The sequence below is a fragment of the Parus major genome, chromosome 20 (assembly GCF_001522545.3).
Source record: "Parus major isolate Abel chromosome 20, Parus_major1.1, whole genome shotgun sequence".
Taxonomy (NCBI): domain Eukaryota; kingdom Metazoa; phylum Chordata; class Aves; order Passeriformes; family Paridae; genus Parus; species Parus major.
In genome coordinates, this window is record NC_031788.1 from 11,418,025 (window position 1) to 11,438,511 (window position 20,487).

General features: G+C 40.6%; 1 protein-coding gene across 2 annotated transcripts in view; it reads right to left on the reverse strand.

The window, feature by feature from the left end:
- Positions 1-5,638: 5,638 nt before the first annotated feature.
- The window catches only part of VAPB (VAMP associated protein B and C), a 33,046-nt gene continuing 18,197 nt past the window's right edge, over positions 5,639-20,487 (reverse strand). Inside the window, exons 3-7 of one of the 2 annotated variants that reach the window (XM_033519020.1) lie at positions 15,248-15,351; positions 12,968-13,048; positions 11,866-11,919; positions 11,567-11,605; positions 5,639-9,499 (exon numbers count right to left, since the gene is read on the reverse strand). In XM_033519020.1, coding sequence (XP_033374911.1) covers positions 9,338-9,499; positions 11,567-11,605; positions 11,866-11,919; positions 12,968-13,048; positions 15,248-15,351 — 440 coding nt within the window. In that variant the 3' untranslated portion in view covers positions 5,639-9,337. Of the gene's footprint in view, positions 9,500-11,566; positions 11,606-11,633; positions 11,811-11,865; positions 11,920-12,967; positions 13,049-15,247; positions 15,352-20,487 lie in introns of both variants that reach the window. The other variant, XM_015647483.3, reaches the window with a different exon arrangement.

Sequence of the window (20,487 nt, forward strand, 5' to 3'; positions counted from 1 at the left end):
CCTCCTGACAAGCAGGACAAACTATGAAATTATATTCCCTGTCTGCTGCAGCTAAGCATCATATAACTTCCTCAAGAAGCCCTTCTCCAGCAGCTAAATCCTCTCCAAATAAGCCTATATATCTTACCCACAAAAGATATTTTGTTAAAGCAGCTATGCAATAGCCACCTTCTTAATGCTGTATTTACGAACTTGCAGCTTGTACTTAGATAAATTATGGGGTTTATAACACAAAAATACGTTGGGGGGATCTGTACATTAATAATTCAAATGAGATGCTTATTAAATGCATTACAGTTGTGACATAAATGTTGTCAGCATGTTCACATGTTCCAGGCATGATCCAATATTAGTCATGCACATAAACAGCTCTACCTAAGGGTGATACATGAAAGGGCCAGGCTTGGCTGCTTTGCCTTGGGTTCTCTCCCTAATCCCTGGAGACTTCAGCAGGCAAATCTTATTTCCAGTCTTGTTGGTTGTGCTTTGTTCCCTGCTGCTGCATGGAGATCCATGGCTCAGAGAAGGTGGTGTCTCCTTGGGGATGTTTCCATTAGGATGCTGTGAACTGGGGCAAGTCCTGAGCAGCTCAGCTGCACCTCCTGTGAGCCATGCACTGGCAGAACTTTTCCTTCAGGAGCTTCCCATCACTGTGCTCACCACAGCCCAGGAAAGGCTCCAGTGGCTCCCATCAGCACAGGTACCCATTCTGCAGGACACAGATGCCCATGGCAGGAACAGGGAACAGCCTTGTGCTGCCTTTGGAGTGTGGGTAGAGGAGGGACAAGGCAATGTAAGGTAATTCCTGCCCTACATTTACCCCCATGAATCACGTTTGTGTGCAGATACTTTCATTTACACACCATGGAAATGAATTAAACTCAACAAGTGTCCAGGTCCTGCTTGGTGTAAAAGTTCTTACAAGGGCACAGATCCTTTCCAGGTGGGGATGGGATTAACATGATGTGAAACACCATCACACACTTATGCAATGTTAGCAACAAGCCCTGGGGAAAGCTCTGCCCTGCAGCAGCTCAGGCACCACTGGCCCCAGCAGCACCAGTGCCCCACTGCTCTGCTGGCTGAACTTCCCTGTGAAACCTCATCAGGAGCCTCCTCTTCCCCCCTCTAAGTACACCTCTGAGAGGAAAAAAACCCATGAAAGAGCTATTTGCATAAATATCATAACTTTTATTGTTCTGTTCACAGTTTTTGAAGACACGTTCCTAAATTACACAGTTATTCTCTCTTAAGAATTTGTGCCTTTTCCCAATTTGAATTTGCCTGGCTTTGACTGCCAGTTGGTGATTCCTGTGTTGCTTTTTAGGATCAGAGAGCTGTAGTGAGCAGTATTTTCTGCCTGTGAAGGGACTAGTGCACTGTAATCAAGACAGTCTCAATTCTGGTAGAAAAACTCAGCCAACTGAGTTTTCTCTCACCCTCTCTAAGGCATTTTCACACTCCACCAGTAATTTCTGAGTATTTTTTTATTTTTTTTTTGCATCCATTCCAATTACTCAGCTTCTCTTGTAGAATGTAAATATCCAAATTGCATCCAAAATTCCCAGCTCTCCCAGCTGAGACATATAGAAGGATAATCACTTACAGCTAACAGTAATTAAAAACAAGAACACATTCGTATTCATTAGGCTTTTACTCTGGGACTGCACTGGGAACGTACATGGAGCTGTTATTCATTCTGGTCCTGGCTATGGATATTTTTGTTATGTTTTATCAGTTGTGATTTTGTCCCTGTGTTCCTCAGTGCTCTGGAACCACTGAACCTCCAGGTCCCCCAGACCCCTTCTTTGGGCATCCCCATTTCGTTGTGGTTCTCTTTGAAGTGCAGCAGTGTGTGATTGTCAGGGAACACGGAGCTCTGCAGGGCCCTGACAGACCCAGCTCACTCTGATCCCAAAGAGAACTGAAACCCAAAAGACACAATGAAAGGACTTACACCAAGCTCTGTCAGGAACATCCATCTCCTCTTCCATCCCTTTCCAGGGGGTCCCACTGTCCTGACCCACTGACCACCCCCAGCAGCAGCTCAGACACTGCCCCAGGCTCCTCCCTTGCCAACACTGATCAAAATTACTGAATTAAAAACTCTATATTTTTAATCCTGAGCATTGCTAAGGAATGATATCACCTTTCCAGTTCTATTACATCACCCCTAGGTTTTATCTCCTATTTTTATTAACACTTCTTACTGTTACCCTATTGCAACTTCCTCTGAACTTCAGTCCTCATCACCCTTTCCAAGCACTCCAGCCCACATTTTTCTTTTCCTTTGGGTTGTGCTTTCCTTATTTTCTACATTTCCCAACTCCCATTTTGAATGGATTGCTGTCTGCTTCCCTTTTTCTTATTTGTTTTATATTACTTTCCATCTAATTTTTCCCCTCATTTCATCACTGAAGCAGGATGGGCAGTTAGCCAAAGTTGTCCCCCTTCTCAATTGCAAAATTATTGTTTTTTTGGCCATTTAATACCTTTCAGTTAGAAAACTGTCAATTCTACTTCAGTTTTTCATCTAATTTCCTCTGTGCTTTCAGTTCTGATATGAGATTTGCTCAGCTATGCCCTTTTGAAGCACCAATTACATCTATTAGCAGCTCACATGGCTGTCTGCTGAGCTCCACTGCAATCAGGATCCCAACCTCAGTTCTGACATTCATTTATCATTATCTGGCATAAACAAGACAAACCCAAATAATTTCATCTTTCATGTCTAACACTGCATCAGAACAGGTCTAGGACATAGACCAGGAGCTTTAATCCTGACTATAGGGTTGCTTTCTACTACAAAACAAATAAATACCTTTTTACTGTCCCTGTGAAGGAAACCCAAGCCAATGTGTGCTGGAAGTTGATGGAAACACACGTGGGTCTTAGTAAACTCTTCCACATTCACTTCTCTTAGAATACTTTTTTTCAAAGATCAATCTTTTTTTAACCACTCCAAAAAGCAAAAATAAACTAATTTCCAAAGTCTCAAACAATTTTCTGGCTTCCTGCACTGAGACTGAGCCTTCAGTACCTTCTTTAATATCACAATCTCCTCAGACAAGCTGCCTTTCCAATTTTCTGCTTCTTTAGCAGGTGCAGAAGTTTAAAGTGTGAGCCAAGTCTGCCAGACAAACAGTCCTGGGTCTGACACACAGCTCAATTAACAGTAACTTATTTTTCCAATTAACCACCTTCATTCCTCCCTGTTTAAAATACCTTGGAATGCATTTATGCATTCTAGATTTCCTGGATAAAATGAAATAAATCTGAAGCACTTTTGGATACATTAACAGCACTGTGCTACTGGTTTGTTTGAGAAACACTCCACATGGAATAAATAAATGCACAGCACTGGAGCAGCAGGAGGAAGCTGGAGGCAGAAAGGACATGGGTGACAAGACTCATTGCTCCAAACTCCACAAAGAGTGATGAGGAAGAAAAGAGGAATCAGGAGGTGAGTGGCTGTGTGGGATGGGGAAAGGCATCCAGGAGCAGTCAGATCTCCATGCCAAGGGAGAGAGAGCCCTGCCAGGCAGCCTGGGGCAGCCAGGGCTCCCTGGGCCTCTTCTGGGACAGGCGGGCAAGGAAGAGCAAGCCTGGGAGGGTGATGGGAATAAAGAGACCCAGATGGAAAGGAGGCAGCAGGGAAGAACAGCATTTAAAGATGCTCAGCTGAACAGGCCTTTCTGTGCCAAGGAGCAGTGAAGGAACAAGGATGACTTGGCTTGGACCAAAGCACTGAGGGAGGGAATGGAGTGAGATTTGACAGCTCAGGCAGAACAGAGCAGCAGGGAGATTGGGCAGCAGAGCCTCCAGCCCCCACAGAAATGCTCCTTTGGGCTCAGCACTGAGGCAGAGATTCCTGGCTCCAATCACACTTGTGTGTGGCCTCCCAGTGAAATGTGGAAACAGAAATTGCTGCTTCAGCTCCGAGTTCCTCCCCACCACGCCAGGAGCTCAGGTCAAGAATGGGGATCCACACATGGAACACAAAGAATTCCCCTGACACCCACGTGCCATGGTGGAAGCTCACGTTTTAAAAACCTATTTATATGAAAGTTAAGAGAAATTAGGGTTCTCCAAGTCCAGGCACACAAAGCTGGACAGATTTGGACAATTTCTGAGCAGCTTCAGCTCACTTTTAATCACTGAAATGATCAGACACTGCAATGTACTCCCCAAACTCAGTGCACAAACCTGGTTCTGCCATTTCCTAACTCCTGAGTGCTTGACTTTGTACAGCCTTAATAAAGGTCTTTTAAAAGTAGCTCTCTGTGGGTAATTGTGTGTGGGACATTTGCCAAACTAAACATAAGGGAGTTCAAGAGGCTTTTCTAATCTTGTGAGTTTATCCACTAAAGAAAAAGATTTGATTAAAAAAATGAAGTACAGCTAAACTGGGAACAATACTTTACTACGGGCTGTTCTTCATAGGCACTTCAGAATCTTGAAATAAACCCCACAAAATTAGGAACTTATTAAATCAGAATGAAATGTACCAATGCAGAAACATAAACAGAAATGCCAGATGTGTAATGTCAACTTATAATACACAGCTTCAATTAATTCTTCTTAATTCATTTGTTTTCTTAACTTCTTTTGTTTTGCTCTCTGGGAAAGGCCATTTTCTAATGACAGATCACAGGAGGAAAGAGCCAAAGTTCAGGTTTACTCCAAGGAAAAGCAGCCTTGTTTCTGTGCTCACAGAGCCTGCATCCCTTTTGTACTTTTCACTCTCGCAGAGGCTTCAGGACAAACTCTGACCTGGATTGGGAGGCAAAGAGATCTACATGGAAGTTTATTAAAGGTTTCCAAGTTTTGCTCTTCAAGCACAAATGTGAAATTAATTATTGAAGAGGAACTGAAGCCTCAGGAAATGGCAGTGAGTGACAGGCACACAGTCACTCGGCAAGTGTGCAGGTGCGTGCTCATTGGAGTATCACGTGCAAGATTCCTGGCTGGCTCTCACTTGTGTTACTTTAAAAATAATCTTCATTTATCCAGTAAAAAAACTCAACCCATTAATCAACCAACTTTTATAGTTAAGCAGATTTGAGCAGTGAAAACACAATTACTTTGTTCTGTGAAGCACATCTTCTCAACATCCTGAACACATCAAGTGAATTTCACTCACCACCTGTCACTTCTCAACTCGCTCACTTGGGCCATGGATGCTCCCTCATTCCCAAACCATGGCACAGTGGCTCTCCAGGCCCTGTGCAGCACCAGTGCAGCACCAGTGCAGCACCAGTGCAGCTGTGACCCAGCCACAACAAGCAGGAGCGTTCAGTGTTATTTTACAGGGGCTTTAATTTCAAACAGAGGGATTTTTGGCGCTGCTTTTTTCCTTGTTTACTTTATATAGAAAACAGAACTCAGGATATGGAATTTCAGGACATCACACAGGGCAAGAGAAATAAAGTTTCAAACTTGAGAGCACTACAGTGAAGCCATTGTGCCTGAAAATTAAAGACATTCCACTGAAGGGGCAGAAGTGCCATTTTCTGAAGAAAAGGGATGGCAGTTTTCTTCCACTGGGCAATGCAACATCAAGTATGTCAAGACATAAATGATCCACTCCTTGTGCACACCACGATGCAAAATTGCTGACAAGAATTGCAAGTTCACATGTGCAGCAGATACAAACCCTTCATAGTTTATTGATGAAAAGAAATTCTAGTGAATTGCAAAGTGAAGTTCCAACTTTATCCCACTAACAGCATTTCAGGAGGAAAAAGTAACACCACCATCGAGCTTTACAATCCTGTATTTTTAGAAAATGACATTATGGTACATCAATCCCCATCAACATAACAACATGACATGATCTTGCTCTTCAGCCCCCAGGCTACTCCCCAGTAACCTGAGTTGGTCCTGGCTTGCACATGCAGCTGTTCCAGCTGTGCATTCCCAGCTGGCAACTGCCAATGCACAGCAATAGTTATGATCATTCATGCACGGAGTATTTGCTTTAAGAAGTGGAGAACTACATAAAAATAGAAGAAACCATTTTCCATTCATTTCTCAGCACTAAGCTTCAAGACATTTCAGGTATCTGTTTATCCCAAATTTGCCCGAAGAGTGCACCAAGCAGCCTCTACTGGGTGTTACAAAAATCAACAATAAATGTGCAAGTGATCATCTTAAAGTAACAGCAAGGACAATAATTAGATTAGTAATAACTTGATTTCTACTACCATGAATCAATCACAGGTTTCTAGTATCTGATGTTGTGTGAGGACCCCAGACAATAATCTTATTTAGAAACTCTACATTTTGTGCACAACTTCCTAAGATGTACAATGTCCTTCAGAATAATTCACTTCCTGTGAATACTTCATCAGAACATTTGCTCTTGTGTTGCCATGAAAGGAACAACTTACAAAAAGAGCCAGGTGGCTTAAGAATATCCATCCAATCTATATTTGCACTCTATCTACAAACTGGCCTTTTAGGAACCTTAGAAGAAAAAAATTCCTTAAGATTTCTCTCTACTGCTTATGAAAGAAGGGTTTGGTCAAACAGGGAGTGAGAATTCCCCTGCTCAGTCATTTTATTTCAAGCTCAGCAAAGCAAAGCATTACCCAGACAATTCAGGGCTACTGTGTTCAGGCTCTTGTCAAAAATTGTGAGGGAAAACTGCAGGATTTTGTTAAATTCCAAAATACAAGCAGTTGATTTAAGAGTTTTGTTTAGGACTAATGGTGTGGGTCAGCCCAGCTGCAGGCTATGGATATTACCAACACTGAAATCCTCTCCTGGTCTCCTTGATCAGTGTTTGAAAGGAATCTGGAAAAGCATGAGAGGGTTTTTTGGGACCTCTTCATGATCCTGGAGCACAAACACCAGGAACAACTTTGCTCATGAAGGATCTACAATTCCAGGCTGGCACAGATCATCAAGAAGTGACTGCTGAGCACTGGGGGAGGACAGAGTTGCTGCTGGCTTTGCCCTGGGCCAGCAAAGGCAGCTGTGGTAGCTTACACTGGGGTAAAACCTGCCTGGAACATTACTCCAGATATCCTCTGGAGACCAGTTTAAACCTTTAATTCTCCCCCTTTATCCTGCAAAGACAGTGATTTTTTTTTTTTATACCAACCTCTTCTAGGCTATTTTAAAGCAGAACAAAGGACTCTCAAAAAACTTACTTTTTTTTCAAAGTGAATCAGAAATTCTGATAAGAGAACAAGATATTTACAGCCACTTAAAAAAACCTACTTCATATCTCAGTCTCCCTTCAGCAAAGGTTTTCTCCAATATAGTCTTCAAAGCCATGAAAATGAATTTTGCAGTATCACTCACAACCTTGTCTTTCTGAAAAGAATGCTTCATTAGAAAGTTTTCTTCAGCTTCTACTGTCCAGGCCGTATCTTATTCTTGATCATTTCTGCCCAATTTGCCCCATAAACTCCCTGCTTTGTCCTTTCCAGCTCATCTCCCACCTGCCCTGCCCTCTGCAGCCAGGCTGCAGTGGCTCTGTCCCTTCCCTCTGAGCAGACAAGGCACCAGCACATTAAAATGCTAAAAATCCACCTCTCCTTTCTACTGAATCTCCTAGAAATACTTCCAGACTCATGTTCATAAGCTGAACACAAAGTTATGGGAGGGTTTTCCTCCTATTTACTTCTTAAGCCTCAGATAAAATTTAATTTATTTGCACTTGCAGAGGAGGAAGCCCTTGAGACACAAGTGGGGCAAACATAAAGGTCAAGGAGTGCAGCAAACACGCTGCAGCCCCAACAGCTTTCTCACAGAATCCCAGGGATAGGGAAGGAATGACAGAAGTCATTTTTAAAAGACACAGCTTCATCTTGTAATATGCTTCAAAAAAATTTTGCCACTGAATGTTTTTGGGTCTACCTTTTAAGAACAGATGTGAATTTACCTGCTCAAAAACTGTTTCATCTACTGAATCCATTGTGTTAATAACACAGAGTTTGTTTATACATCTTGTGGTAAAAGCAGCTTAGAAACAAAATCACCTTATTCTGAAGATGCTGTCAAGTGTCTGAACTCCTGAACCAAACTAACCTGGAAAGAGGGATGTTACCTTGTACTCTGAACAACTTTTGTGTCAGGCTCACGATGGGGTGGTTTGGTTTGATTTTAAAATTACTCTGGAAAAAAAGAAATTCACCCTGGAATAAGACTGCAAGTTTCCTTATGCCATGAACAAAGCTGACAAGAGAACGCTGTTTCCTCCCCACCTCTAAAACTGTGAGAACAGGACAAAAGTAACAAAGGAAACATTAATTTGGGGGCTTTATTTAATTTTTCTTTTCTTTTTTTTTCTTTTTTTTTTTTAAGATGCTACATAGTCAAACAAGATTGGTCTTTTTACGGCATAGGACTAGTTTACTACTAATATTTTTGTTTTTTCCCCTAGATAGACTTATTTACATACAAAAACAGTTTCCTGACCACTGTTTCCCCAATGCTCAGATGATCAAAACTCCCAACAATTGTGTAGTGCCCAAAACACCAGGAGGCAGAAGAATCTTGCATCACTACAGCAGCAAATTTTTAGTTCTCGTCACTGGCTTTGAACAGGAGCCTTTTCATACCACAAAGTATTAGTCAATTTTCGTGACAATAAGGAAACATGAGATGAAATACATTAAATAAGTCAAATATGCATTAAACATCTCTGAATAACATTTTAATTCAACTAAATGAACCAACAGCAATGTAGCTTGGTCCCTTGGTGAGAACAAGGCATTGACCTTTATTCTGAACGAGCCCCTTGGTGCTGCCCAGCTCCCTCAGTGCTGCCACAGACAAGGCTTTGCAGCTTCTCACTACTCATTTAAGTGCCAAGAAATTGGTAACTTGCACAGAGTTGAAGACACTGACAGAAACTGTTAAATTCATGAGCAGAATGGTGGCTTAACATATTTTACAGAAATTATCAACACCTCCTGCCTAACCCAGCTCCAAACATCCCTAGGGCCAGCTCCAGCACTGGAGGAAGAGGTTTTTCTAGTTTTCCTTTTTTTTTTCTTTTTTTTTTTTAAAAAGAGGTAATCCAGCAACATGTACCAGGGTCTAAGAATGTTTAAAATGACATATACAATATTCCATTGTAGTGTTAAATCAGGATTTTCTCCCCCCTTCATCACTGAAGCATATTCTCTTTCATTCATTCCCTCACCGTACATTTTGAACTTTCTAGATTATGTTACATAGTATTTGTGCAGGGGTAATTTAAAGGCAAGACCTGTGAGATGTCATACATTAATTTTTTTTTTTTAAACATTGTTATGAATAAATTTAATCCAATGATATGGCAGAACCATCAAACCAATTTACAATTTCCAGCATGCTGCCTCTACAAGGCTATTTTTCCTATAATTACACCAAAGACAAAGAACAAAACCACCAAAGCAAGTAGTCTGGAGCTGAGCCCTTCGTCCTTGACAGCAGCTGCAGAAGGAGATATTGGGCTGTTTGTTGGGGGTAGTATCTTCCTCATCCGCAGTCCATCTTCTTCCTAAAGGAAGAGATATTGATTGTTTCTACAAAGAAAAAAGCTTTAAATATTCACCCTTCTCATATTTATTGAGGTGGGTGTTACAGAATAGGTGAAAGTGAATTTGCAGCTAAGTTAGAGGTCTGTTTCCTGAATAACCCTGAGAAAGAAGGGTAGAGAGGCAGCAGAGGAAAGCCACACACTCTTGGAAGTTTTGTCCTGCTAAGGGAGTGGGGAAGTGCTGAGGAACTCTGCAAGAACTGTCCAGAGTCCAGAGACGGCTCCAGAACTTCTCAAAAATGATGGAGCAAATGCCATGAAGGTGCTTTTCTTGCTCTGTAAGCAAGTAAGGTGCTGTTGGGGAAAATGTTTCTCAGTATAACTAAGATGAAGTTGCACATTTAAGGCAATTACACTCCTCATTCCCCATGTCAGATGTCACAAGCAGATCTTCCCAGCCCTTGAAGGGAAATCAGTTTCCCCCATCATATTAATGCTGACATTTTGACATGGACCTAATGGCAATAATTAGGATATTTTCTTGATCGGGCTTTGGCAGCTCACCTAGATTTAAAGATGAGACAACAGATAAAACAATGTAACACCAGCAGATGTTCTCATTTCAAGTGGGGATGATGCTCCTGTCACATCTCTCATCTCTCCCTGATGTGTTGTGCAGCACAGCTGTGTGTTAGCACACTCCAGTCACACACACACACACTCAGGAGAGGGGCAAATGAGTCTTGTGACTCAATTTGTGTCCAGCTGAAGCAGCAGTGTTAGACTTTTTAACGTGATACAGTATTACAGTGCAAAAGTGTAAGGCACCAAAGCAAAAGTCTCCAGTCTATACTTAAAAAAATACTCAAGAAACAAAATTGTAATGAAAGTTACTGCAGCCTTAAAAATTGTCAGATAAGTGAAGTTCAAAGGGCTCAGGGTATGTCAGTGTTTCTCACTTTTGAATTTAAAGGGGCATCTACATGATCTCAAGGTGAACTTATTTTTTTATTAAAAATTTATTTATTAACTCACTGAAAGCCACAGGCTACCCAATACTCACTGCTGCTCCTATTCTGAATGGGGACAACTGACTTTTGTAAACAACAAAATGTTGTTCACATACAACACACTTTGTATAGAAACAAAAAATTGTAATTTTAAATATTTTAATTTCCTTCTGACAGTGACCACAGCCTGACACTGACAGCACCTGGTAGCAGGCAGTGATTTAGCATTACTTTCTGATGTTTTACAGATGTTTTCAACACTCCACAAAGGGAACAAAGAGCTCACCCATCGAGGACGTTACTGTAAGACATCAGCTCAATTCTAGATAGCTCCTGTAGAGTGTTTATTCAAGACTGATTTGCAAATAAATTAAATAAAATCATACAGAACTTAAGAGTACTGAGTCGCTGGCAAAACAAGAACACAAGGAGAAATTAGGGTCATATCTGTTATGTACACATATTATTTCTGTGCAAAACAAAACTGTTTTCAAGAATTCCTTCATGCATCAGCCAGCCAAGCAGCATCAGAGCTGAGAGAACAGAGCTCCTTTCACTGGGCTGCAAGAGTCACAGCATCCACACTTTCCTTGGTGCTGATATCTATGGAAGTAGACACTTAGAGCAAATCAAACTACCCTAAAAAGAATTTTTCAGCAGAGTGATAAAGGCTTCTCAATTACTGGTTTTCCCAGCCATGTGCTGCATATGACAGGAAGCCCATTTCCCATTCATCTGTCTTAATTTGGCCATTTCAGCAGCACATTACAGGTGCAATTACTGAAACACTCAGTATTTGCACAACACTGCCCTCAAGCTCCCATCGGTTTGGGAGATGGGGCCAAGTCCAACACTGAATGCTTAATTCAGACTGAGAAATTAGGTGGGAAAAGAAAAAAAGAGGGGGAATTCAGTGCTCTGGGTTGCTACCCAATCACCTTCTGTGACTGCATGACTTGTGCCTCCTTTCAAAGGAACCATTGATTTCAGCACCTTCTCAGAGTTTACAAAGAAACCTGAATTATCTTTTACTTTATAGACAGTATTAAAATATTGTGCTAAGGTCAGGTAACCAAACCTTTAAGATGGAAGCTTCTTTTTCAGGAAAGGGGTAAATCTGAAAAGAAAACAACAGCAATCTTTACCTTAAACTGTTTATTCTCCTCCCGTAACCTCTGAACTTCTACTTGAAGCCTCTTATAGTCTTCCATTACTTTCTTAACTTCAGAGTCATCCAAAGGAGAACTTATTGATTTAGACATTACAGAGGAATCTGTCTTTGTTGCAGTTGTGGATACAATTTTATTTATTTCTATGTCATGCTGTTAAAAAAGGATAGAGGGATTTTTGGTTAGTTATTAACACCACACCACACACCTGATATAAAGGAGGAGAATCAGGTAAAATTGGCTGTGCACACCTGACACGTGCCTGTATCAAAAGAAATAAACAACATTTTGCTTTCTGAAACTTTACTGCTATCCCAGAAAACACCAGATCAGCAGCAATAAGTGAAGACAGAATGACCCTGACTTTTCAGACCCAGCACATACAGAAATGTCCCTAAAACCCATGGTCTCCTCACCCTTCCCTCTCCAGGCACAGCACAAGCAGCTACTGCAGGAGCCAGGACAGTGCTGGAGCTCCCTCCTCCTTCACTCTCCTCTCCTCACCTCTGTGTTTCTGTGGGGATGGAGGAATTTGCAATCCAAGCTGGGAAACCAGGTTCAGACCTCCAAACCCTGCTCCCTCTCCTGGCCTTTGGATCTTCTCCATGCTCTGCACTTCAGAAAGGGTCTCTCATGGAAACAAACCCCTCCCCACCCAAACAATTACATAATCCTAATCACAGACTGTTCAGTGCAAGGTAGAACAACTGTGCCTTTAGTACCTGCACACTAGGAAGCATTCTTCAGTTTATTCAATCCTTTATCAGTTTTATATACTGGACCATACATATTTCCATTACAAATTAGTGTGTCTATTATCTTAATAAGAAACAATCCAACAATATTATAGCTGATAATTTCAATATAATTCCTAACTGCATGTGTTTTCCTCATCAGCTTTCTATCAATTTACTTGACAAAATCAGAGGTGTACCAAGAAGTGTTGGACAGGCAAGTTTATACTGCTGATGGTTATAACTGCTTCAGCATAAACTCTGAGCTTCATGATCAGCATCTTAAATTTTTTCTTAAGTATTCTTCATCCTGTGACCTTTTGCTAAATTAAAACAGATATACTAAAAAATTGCTTTGTGCTACTGTTGCACTTACCAAATTCAAACTGGCTGCTAGTTATACCAAGGATTATCTAGATTTTAAATAGTTTACATTGTGTTTTTAAAGGGTGATGCTATCCAGGCAGTGAAACTGAGGGTTCTGTCTTGTGCTTATATAGCTGTCTGTACAAACATGCCATTTTACAGGATTTACTGTGGTATTAAGTCACTCAATATGCATCTGAAAATACTCACAGGCTTATCATTTTCTGCTGGTAGCTCAAACACACACCTAAGTTTCGAATCCATGAGTTCTTCCGGTTTTGCTTCTTTCCACTGGAATAAGTTAATATTAATTTCATATTAAACATATTAGTACAATCAGGCAGATTGGAAATGCAGTGCATTATGTAAACAATTCACATCATTTCACTCACAAAGAACCCACAGGTGTTTATCACACTACCATTAACCATATACAGGATGAAAAATGAGATCAAAAACATAACTGAGTGGTATCATAAAGACAGACCAGATACTATGCAGCAAATAATTCTAAATAGTCTGAAACTTCCACAGGTAATTTATGAGAGAACTGGGAGCTGTGTCAGAGTAATTAGCAGAGACAGGGGGAATTATGAGCCTGCTTAAAAAGAAGAAAAAAAAATAGTAAAAGGAGGGGTGAATTCAAAGGAAGGGAAAGACAACAAGCCCCCAGATAAATCAGAGTGAGCTCTCAACTCTCTGCACGGTGGAGTTCATATTCAAACTTTTCAAATTTCACATGAGCTTTTCTCCCCAGCTGGAATGAACTACAGGACTGCTCTTCTCCCTCCTTTTCCACATCCATATTTTTCAGCATCAACATCTGAACAGCACCAGATGTGCTACATACAGAGGGATAACTTTCCCTCTCCCCTTCAGCTGGGGAGTCTGCCATAAACAAGATTCCTTGCAACCTTTCTAATAGGGATCAGCAGTAATAAATCTTTGCTCAGTATCAGCTGGAACCCTGAAGTGATAAGATTTATTCTCAGTGATAATAAACAGCAAGAAGTGTCTACACTTATATCCTGGAGTTCTCACGTGCTCCTCTTCACTTTGACCATCCTCCTGGTAGCGTGGTATTCCTCAGCCTGTCTCAAGTAGGTGACAAATTATGGCTAAGCCCATGCAACCTGGAGTAGTATTTAACTCATCCTAAATAGTTGAATCGTAGTTCAGCTCTTCTGGGGCTCAAGTCAGTTCTATTTTAAGTTCCTTGGCTGCCTGTGAAGTGTTGAAAGCTTTACAGTACTCCCATAACTGGTCTCACCTGTTCATCCAGAATAGGAAGAGATCTGGATAGTGGTAACAAAACTGAGAACTGATCAAAGTGTTACAGAAAAAGGAATTGTATCGGTCTGGAGAGCTCTGGAATACTGAAAGGCCCATCTAGGTACTAAAAAACATTCTTTGCCAGCAGAATAACATTTGTCATGGTATAAAGTAACTCATAAAAATTAAAGAGCTCGAAAGAAAGGCAGACTGACTTATCTTTCTAGTGATGCAGACATTTTATTACTATTGCTGTTTCTCCCACTGGAATCTTATTTTGAGCCTATTAAACAAATATTGTTCCATAAATCAGTTTCAGAAGGGAAATTATTAACCTGCAGAGTGCCCCAGCTTTAAGAAGCTATTCAAAAGAAGACACAAATTATAAAGACACTGTAGAGTATTTTTGGGTTGGTTTTTTTGCTTTTAAATAGCACACACAAGCCACACACTTTTAGAGTAATGGTCTTTTTCCTTTTCACATTGTGTCCTCAATAGCCACTGAGTGTTCTCTCAAGCTAACAAAAGCTAGGCTACAGAGCTTCCTTGTGCCTTCTTCTGGGGGCAAATCTTGCTGTTAAAGGAAAGCCAGCAGTTGACATAATGGTTTACTCCTTTGCAGGCTGTCTTACTGTAGCATGACATCTTACTTTTATGTCTTTTGTCCTGCTCTGCTCCAGCACCTACATATTTCTATTGCTCTCATTTGTAACCCACAGGACAGAATCTGAGGAGCCTTTTATTTACAAAGCCACAGCAGCCATAGGTATGGATAAAGAAAAATAAAATACTTGTAAATAATCCTCTTGCATCTTGCAAAAGGAGCTGCTCAAGACACAAGACTGAGAGTAGATGCATAAAATATAAAAGATGCCACTGACTCAGAATATATTCTGTATATCCTTAGAATATATGGTTCAAGCTGGACTTTTCTAGAGAAGGATATATAGCAACAAACTGCAATATCTGTTTCATGGCTTGGCATCCCATTACTAACAGCAGCTTCCTAAAGAAGTAACCAAAGACAACAACGCTCAGTGCAAGATTCCTGGGGCTCAAAATAACAGAAAACTCCTTGCCATGGAGAGATGGAAATCTGGAAAAGGATTTCAAGGACCATTCCAGCATGGTTTGACAACAGCCCTTAAACAACAGCCAAAGGACTTACAAAAATCTACAATTAGAAAGAAATCCATTTTAATTAATTTCAATACTTACTACTGCTTCCATATCTGAAGTATCAGCTGGAGCAAACATAGACTGAACCATAAACTTGTGTTTACTTTTCTCATTAGGGTCATAGTCAAAAGGCTGTAGCATCACTGGAAGAAAAAAACCCAGAACACATTGCATTAATATTGCTCTGGTGCAGTCCTGCACTGATGACACAGTTACCAGATTTCAGAAAAACAAACATTTAAATGGTTTCAAGTTGTTTGTTGTTTATGATCAAAACAGCAGTTGAGCTCAGGCACCTCACTTTAAACCAGAATTTTGGAAGAAGGCAAGAGAGAGAGATTTCCTCACTCTGTCTAGACTTTGGTCTGAGAATTCTGGAAATGCTGATCACTCTACAATATTCTGTACACAGTTATGGCAAGATAACAATAGTAATTTGAATAGAAATAGTAACAGAATAGTAATAGAAAATAGGATCATTTACATATCTTCTGTGACAGAGGGAGAAATTTTCCAAGACAGCATCCTTTTGTCTTGTTCCATCCTTGGGGCAGAAGTAACAAGCTTTTTGATGAGCTGTACACACAATAATTGCTGATGGTGCCCAAGAAAAACTACAGAGGCAAAGTCAAACTTTGTAAACCTTGAGATGGAAATTTCCTCTACCAAGTTCAAGAGTCTCATGGTATTAGTTTTATCAAGCACAAGTATTTTGCTTCCACAAATAAGTTACTGACAGTTTGTTACCAATTTATAGCTGGAAGTTTATAGTTAAACGTGATGCAAACTTTGCCTATGAAAGGTATGCAAGGAATTCATTTATATTCATTCAAAGAATCAAAAGCACTCCAAAATTTACTTACAAAATGACTCTGTTTAGGGGGCAGAGAGGAAGGAGGAGCAGGTTTAGGGTGGGTGTGTGCTTTAATTTAATTTTTTAAGCAATACTGGGAATTTCCATGTCTTTGCTTTTGGGTTAAAGCAACCCAAAGAGGGACAGTTGGATATTCCATCTACATGGGATAATCTTTAATCACAATGGTCACTTGGAACCCCCACATTTTCAAGTGACACCTGGATATTCAGCTACAGAGACATTAACAAACATGAGCCTGGCTTCACCATGAGACAGAACATGTGGAAATAACCAAAGCAGTTTACACAAACGTGTTATTAGACCCTGCAAAAAACCACCACCCCCTCAAATGAAAAACTAAGCTTGCAAATACTGTCATTACTGCTAACAGAGAAAAATGGTGTAAGGTTTAAAAAAATCACATTTTATGACCTATCTTACTTCAGCCCCTCAATTCAATCACTAAGAAGTGAAGCAGTTCAAGAATTAGGACCATTTGCAAGTACTGGTGCTATTAACATTATGTGCCCAAATTCATGCACTAATTGCAGGGGTTTGTCGTATAAAAGCAATATCCAGAGATCCCATTTGTTGCAAATGAAGGCAAGTCAAACCAATTTGCCTCTCTTAATGAGCAGGGTATGTTATGGTTGTGCCATCTTTACTGTGCACACAATCTGTGGCCATCAACAACCACATGCCTTTTAAAGCCCAAAGAGAAGGCATGCAATAAATTCTCTCAGATGATGTGCTTTAAAAATTATTATACATTTTTAAGTCACCTTGAAGTACTTGGATATTATTCCAAAATGAGTGTTTGCAAATTAACTGGCTACCTTTAAAACTATTTTGCAAACAGGAGTGACTGCACTGTGAAAGCACAACTATTTCAACACTGACACATCAATGAAAAGCAGCAGCATCGTTTTCTCTGCTCTGTAGTACACACTAAAATAATTCCAATGTGTAAGATCCAACTGGATAGTCAGAACTTATTCAGCATTTATGAAACTTCTACAGATTGTGGCTTTTTCAGCTCACTTTGCTGAGTGCAACTATCATCTCATTTGAAACTCCTCATTTCCCAAGGGACAGTGCTGAATCCATCCTGGAATGCCAAATGATCGCTGCTCCATTCACTCAACCACAAGAGCCAGAGAGGGCTTGACAGCACAGACGTTGTTAGCACTTGTATTTTTAGATCAATACATGAAAGCCACATTGACACAAATTATTCTGCAAATGTCTTGTAAGCCAGATGGGAAGCTCAAAAATAAGTGCTTTTTTCAAGAGGAAACCAAACCATTTTAATATTTATCCACATACTATTGGGCTTTCTGTGAAAGATTAGTTTCATAAAACTGCCCTAATTGCTGGAGAAATTGCTACTGGGAATGTGGCTCCTTTGTTCTGAATGGAAATTGCAAACCTTATGCAAAAATTATGTGAGAAGTATGTTCCTACAAAATACTTTACCACATCAGTTGTCCCATCTGGTCCAAAGTTTCAGCTTTCATCAGTAATCAGAGTTTTAAGAAACAAAATTATTAATATGATCTTCAAGCTTACTGTCAGCAGCATCCATCAGGCAGAGATATATCTCAACCACCTCCCAAGCTGCTCACCCCACAGCTCAAGCACCAGCACTGTTTTACCACAAGCAAAAACTGCAGAGTCACTGAGAGACCATTGGACATCGGTTTTCTCACACATTCCTGCAATATCCCCAGCATTTTACGCTCAGTAGAGAGCTAAGGAGAGGCACTGACCACCCAATATGCTCCTTCTTTTCCAGAGAATAAACCAGCTTTCTCAAGAAACAGAGCAAATCTGAAGCAGAGACCACCTTTAACACCTGCAGATCTAGGATCTGTCCTTTCCAAGAGCACAAGGAACAGAAAAGTCTCCCAGCTCAGTCAGCAACCTTCCTCTAGTTTCCATCTAAATTTATTAATGGCCTGTTTACTTGGTCCTGGACCAACACTGCCCTTATGCTGAAATACCAGAGAAGGGGAAGAGTCATTTACTTCTGGTGCCCTCCAAGACATCAATCACAGCAGCTCTTGGGCTCCTGGTAAACTTAAGCCAGACTTAGTGGGTTCTCTCTAGGCCAGGCTCCCCATTCATCCTCTGCACCTGTTTTAGTTTGAGCCTCTCCAATTACACATGCAGGAAACTTTACTAGTGCCTTGAAGCATAGCATTTATGCCCTCTCACCTCTTCCCTTACCCAGATGTACCATGCCTTACTCACAGCCACATTATGTCAGCATTTTGCTCACCCCAATCAGGCCCCTTCATTTAACAAGCCTGTAATGCAGCAAGAGTATTTTACTCTCCAAATATGTGATTTTGCAGTTTTTCTAATGAAACTCATCCCATTTCTCTTACTGTAGCCTTCAAGGACACCTAATCCTTCTGCATATCTTTTATGTCCCAACTTTACAACATCATCAGTTTTTAGTGTACTCTTTGTACCAGAACTGATTGTAAGATTAGGACCAAGAATCACTCTCAAGAAACATCACTAGTAGCTCCCTGCTATCACATTTCCATCCACATCACTGTTCATTCTTTACCAGCTCATTCAACAGACTATTATTAGTCAATCTATTTTTTATTTTCTAGCTTTATCAATCATTTTCCCAAATGGCATTGCATGGAATTCTTCATGGTCTGGATGGATCAAAATCTACCACACTTATATCACATAAAATACCCCAAACAGAAACAGGGGCAAGCCTCAAGATCCTTGTGGAATTCCATCAGCTCTGGCAGAGGTAAGCAAGGGACACTCACATCTATGGAAACTAACAGAATCCCACCTTTGTTTCACGTTTAAATAAATAAACATAAAATTTCTGTAAATATTTCAGTAGTACTATTAAGTGTTGCACTTGTCAAGATCAAGATAGAATTTTAAAGCAGGTAGGCAAGAACAACCCAAAACTTGGCAGCTTCTGCTGAGTCCTGGGAGATCTGTGGGAACAGGGCACAGGAGTGACACTGCCAAAGAAAGTTTGGGAATGCAGCAGAGGATGAGAAACAATCAGTGCCTGAAGGAATGGGGCAGACCCACTGTGACTGCAGAGCACAGGGCTGCAGCTCCATCCCTGCCTTTCTGAAGTCAGGCAAGCTCAGAAAAGACTAAAAATCTCTCCCCGGATATTCGACAGCAGCCCAAGGATAACGTCAGCTCCTCCTCACTTTCAGGAAGCCTGTTCAGACTGCTCTCTTCAGTGGGACACTGTGCACAGATGGTACCATCTGCAATTCCTCTCTCCTCCTTATACATCTCACCAGCATCTGCTGGTATTCCTTCACTTTTCCTTTGTAATCCATTCATGGCTTTTATTGAAGTTTCAAAGCCACAAAATCAGCTATCTTTGCTGAAATCAGACGTGCTTAACAGCAGTGGAATGTGTGCAAATAGTCCTTTCCCAAGTATTGCAGCCCCAATGCAATGGAATCAGATGACAGTGCACACATACGCTTCCCGACAGTTACATAAACTCAGCTGTTAAAATTACATGCCATTATATAACAGGTGAAAACACGGGCTCCAAACCTGACATCCCAGCAGGCAGCACATGCTGACAGGGCTTCAAATGCTGGTATTTAGCAAAAGCTGTGATATGGCATAAGAAGGCAGCATTTGAGACTCCACTAGATTAAAGTGAGCTTTATTTTTCTAGCATTTTGTACGTTTTTAAATGAGCCATCGTATTAGTGTGAAATAAAGTGAAGCTGCTGCCACTTAGAGCAAAATCTCTTCTCATTTACTTAAGGCAAAATAGTACAGACACAGTTTCACAGGAGTGTAACAAAGGCATCTGGTTACTACAGAGCAAGAAGGAAGAGGCTGTCCCAAATTCAGCTTCAGGCAATAATATTCTCTGAGACTAGAAAATGCATAGGCACTGATTTTTTGGAGACAAGGTGCAGCACCAATGCAGTGCTATCAGTGGCTGTGGTAAAGCCAGTCAGCAATTGTGAAGGGGACAGATTGCATATAGTAAACACAACCCAATTAGCTTAAGTGTCCAGAAGTTACTGTATTACTATATTTTTAATAGTTTTTCATCAGTAGTATTTTCACTAGGCTTGGAAGAATTCAAGTCCTATTTATTCAAGTTCTATTTTTATACCCTGTGCAAGACTTGAATTAAATGACTGAAAAGGTAACTGATTTAGAGGCAAAGAAACAAATTCTATTTATTTTTCCACTTCATTAACTCCAAAATCAGTCTTTTGTTCTCAAGCAATATTACTCCAAAGCAGAGGTTAAACACATCTTCCCCCCTTTCTGTGAATCTGAAAACAATTCTATTTTGCAAATTAAAGGAAGGCCCCTCTTTGATCCCTCCCACCCAAAGGATTCCATCTGGTGATCAAAACCAAAGACACTGCCATCCTCAAGTCCG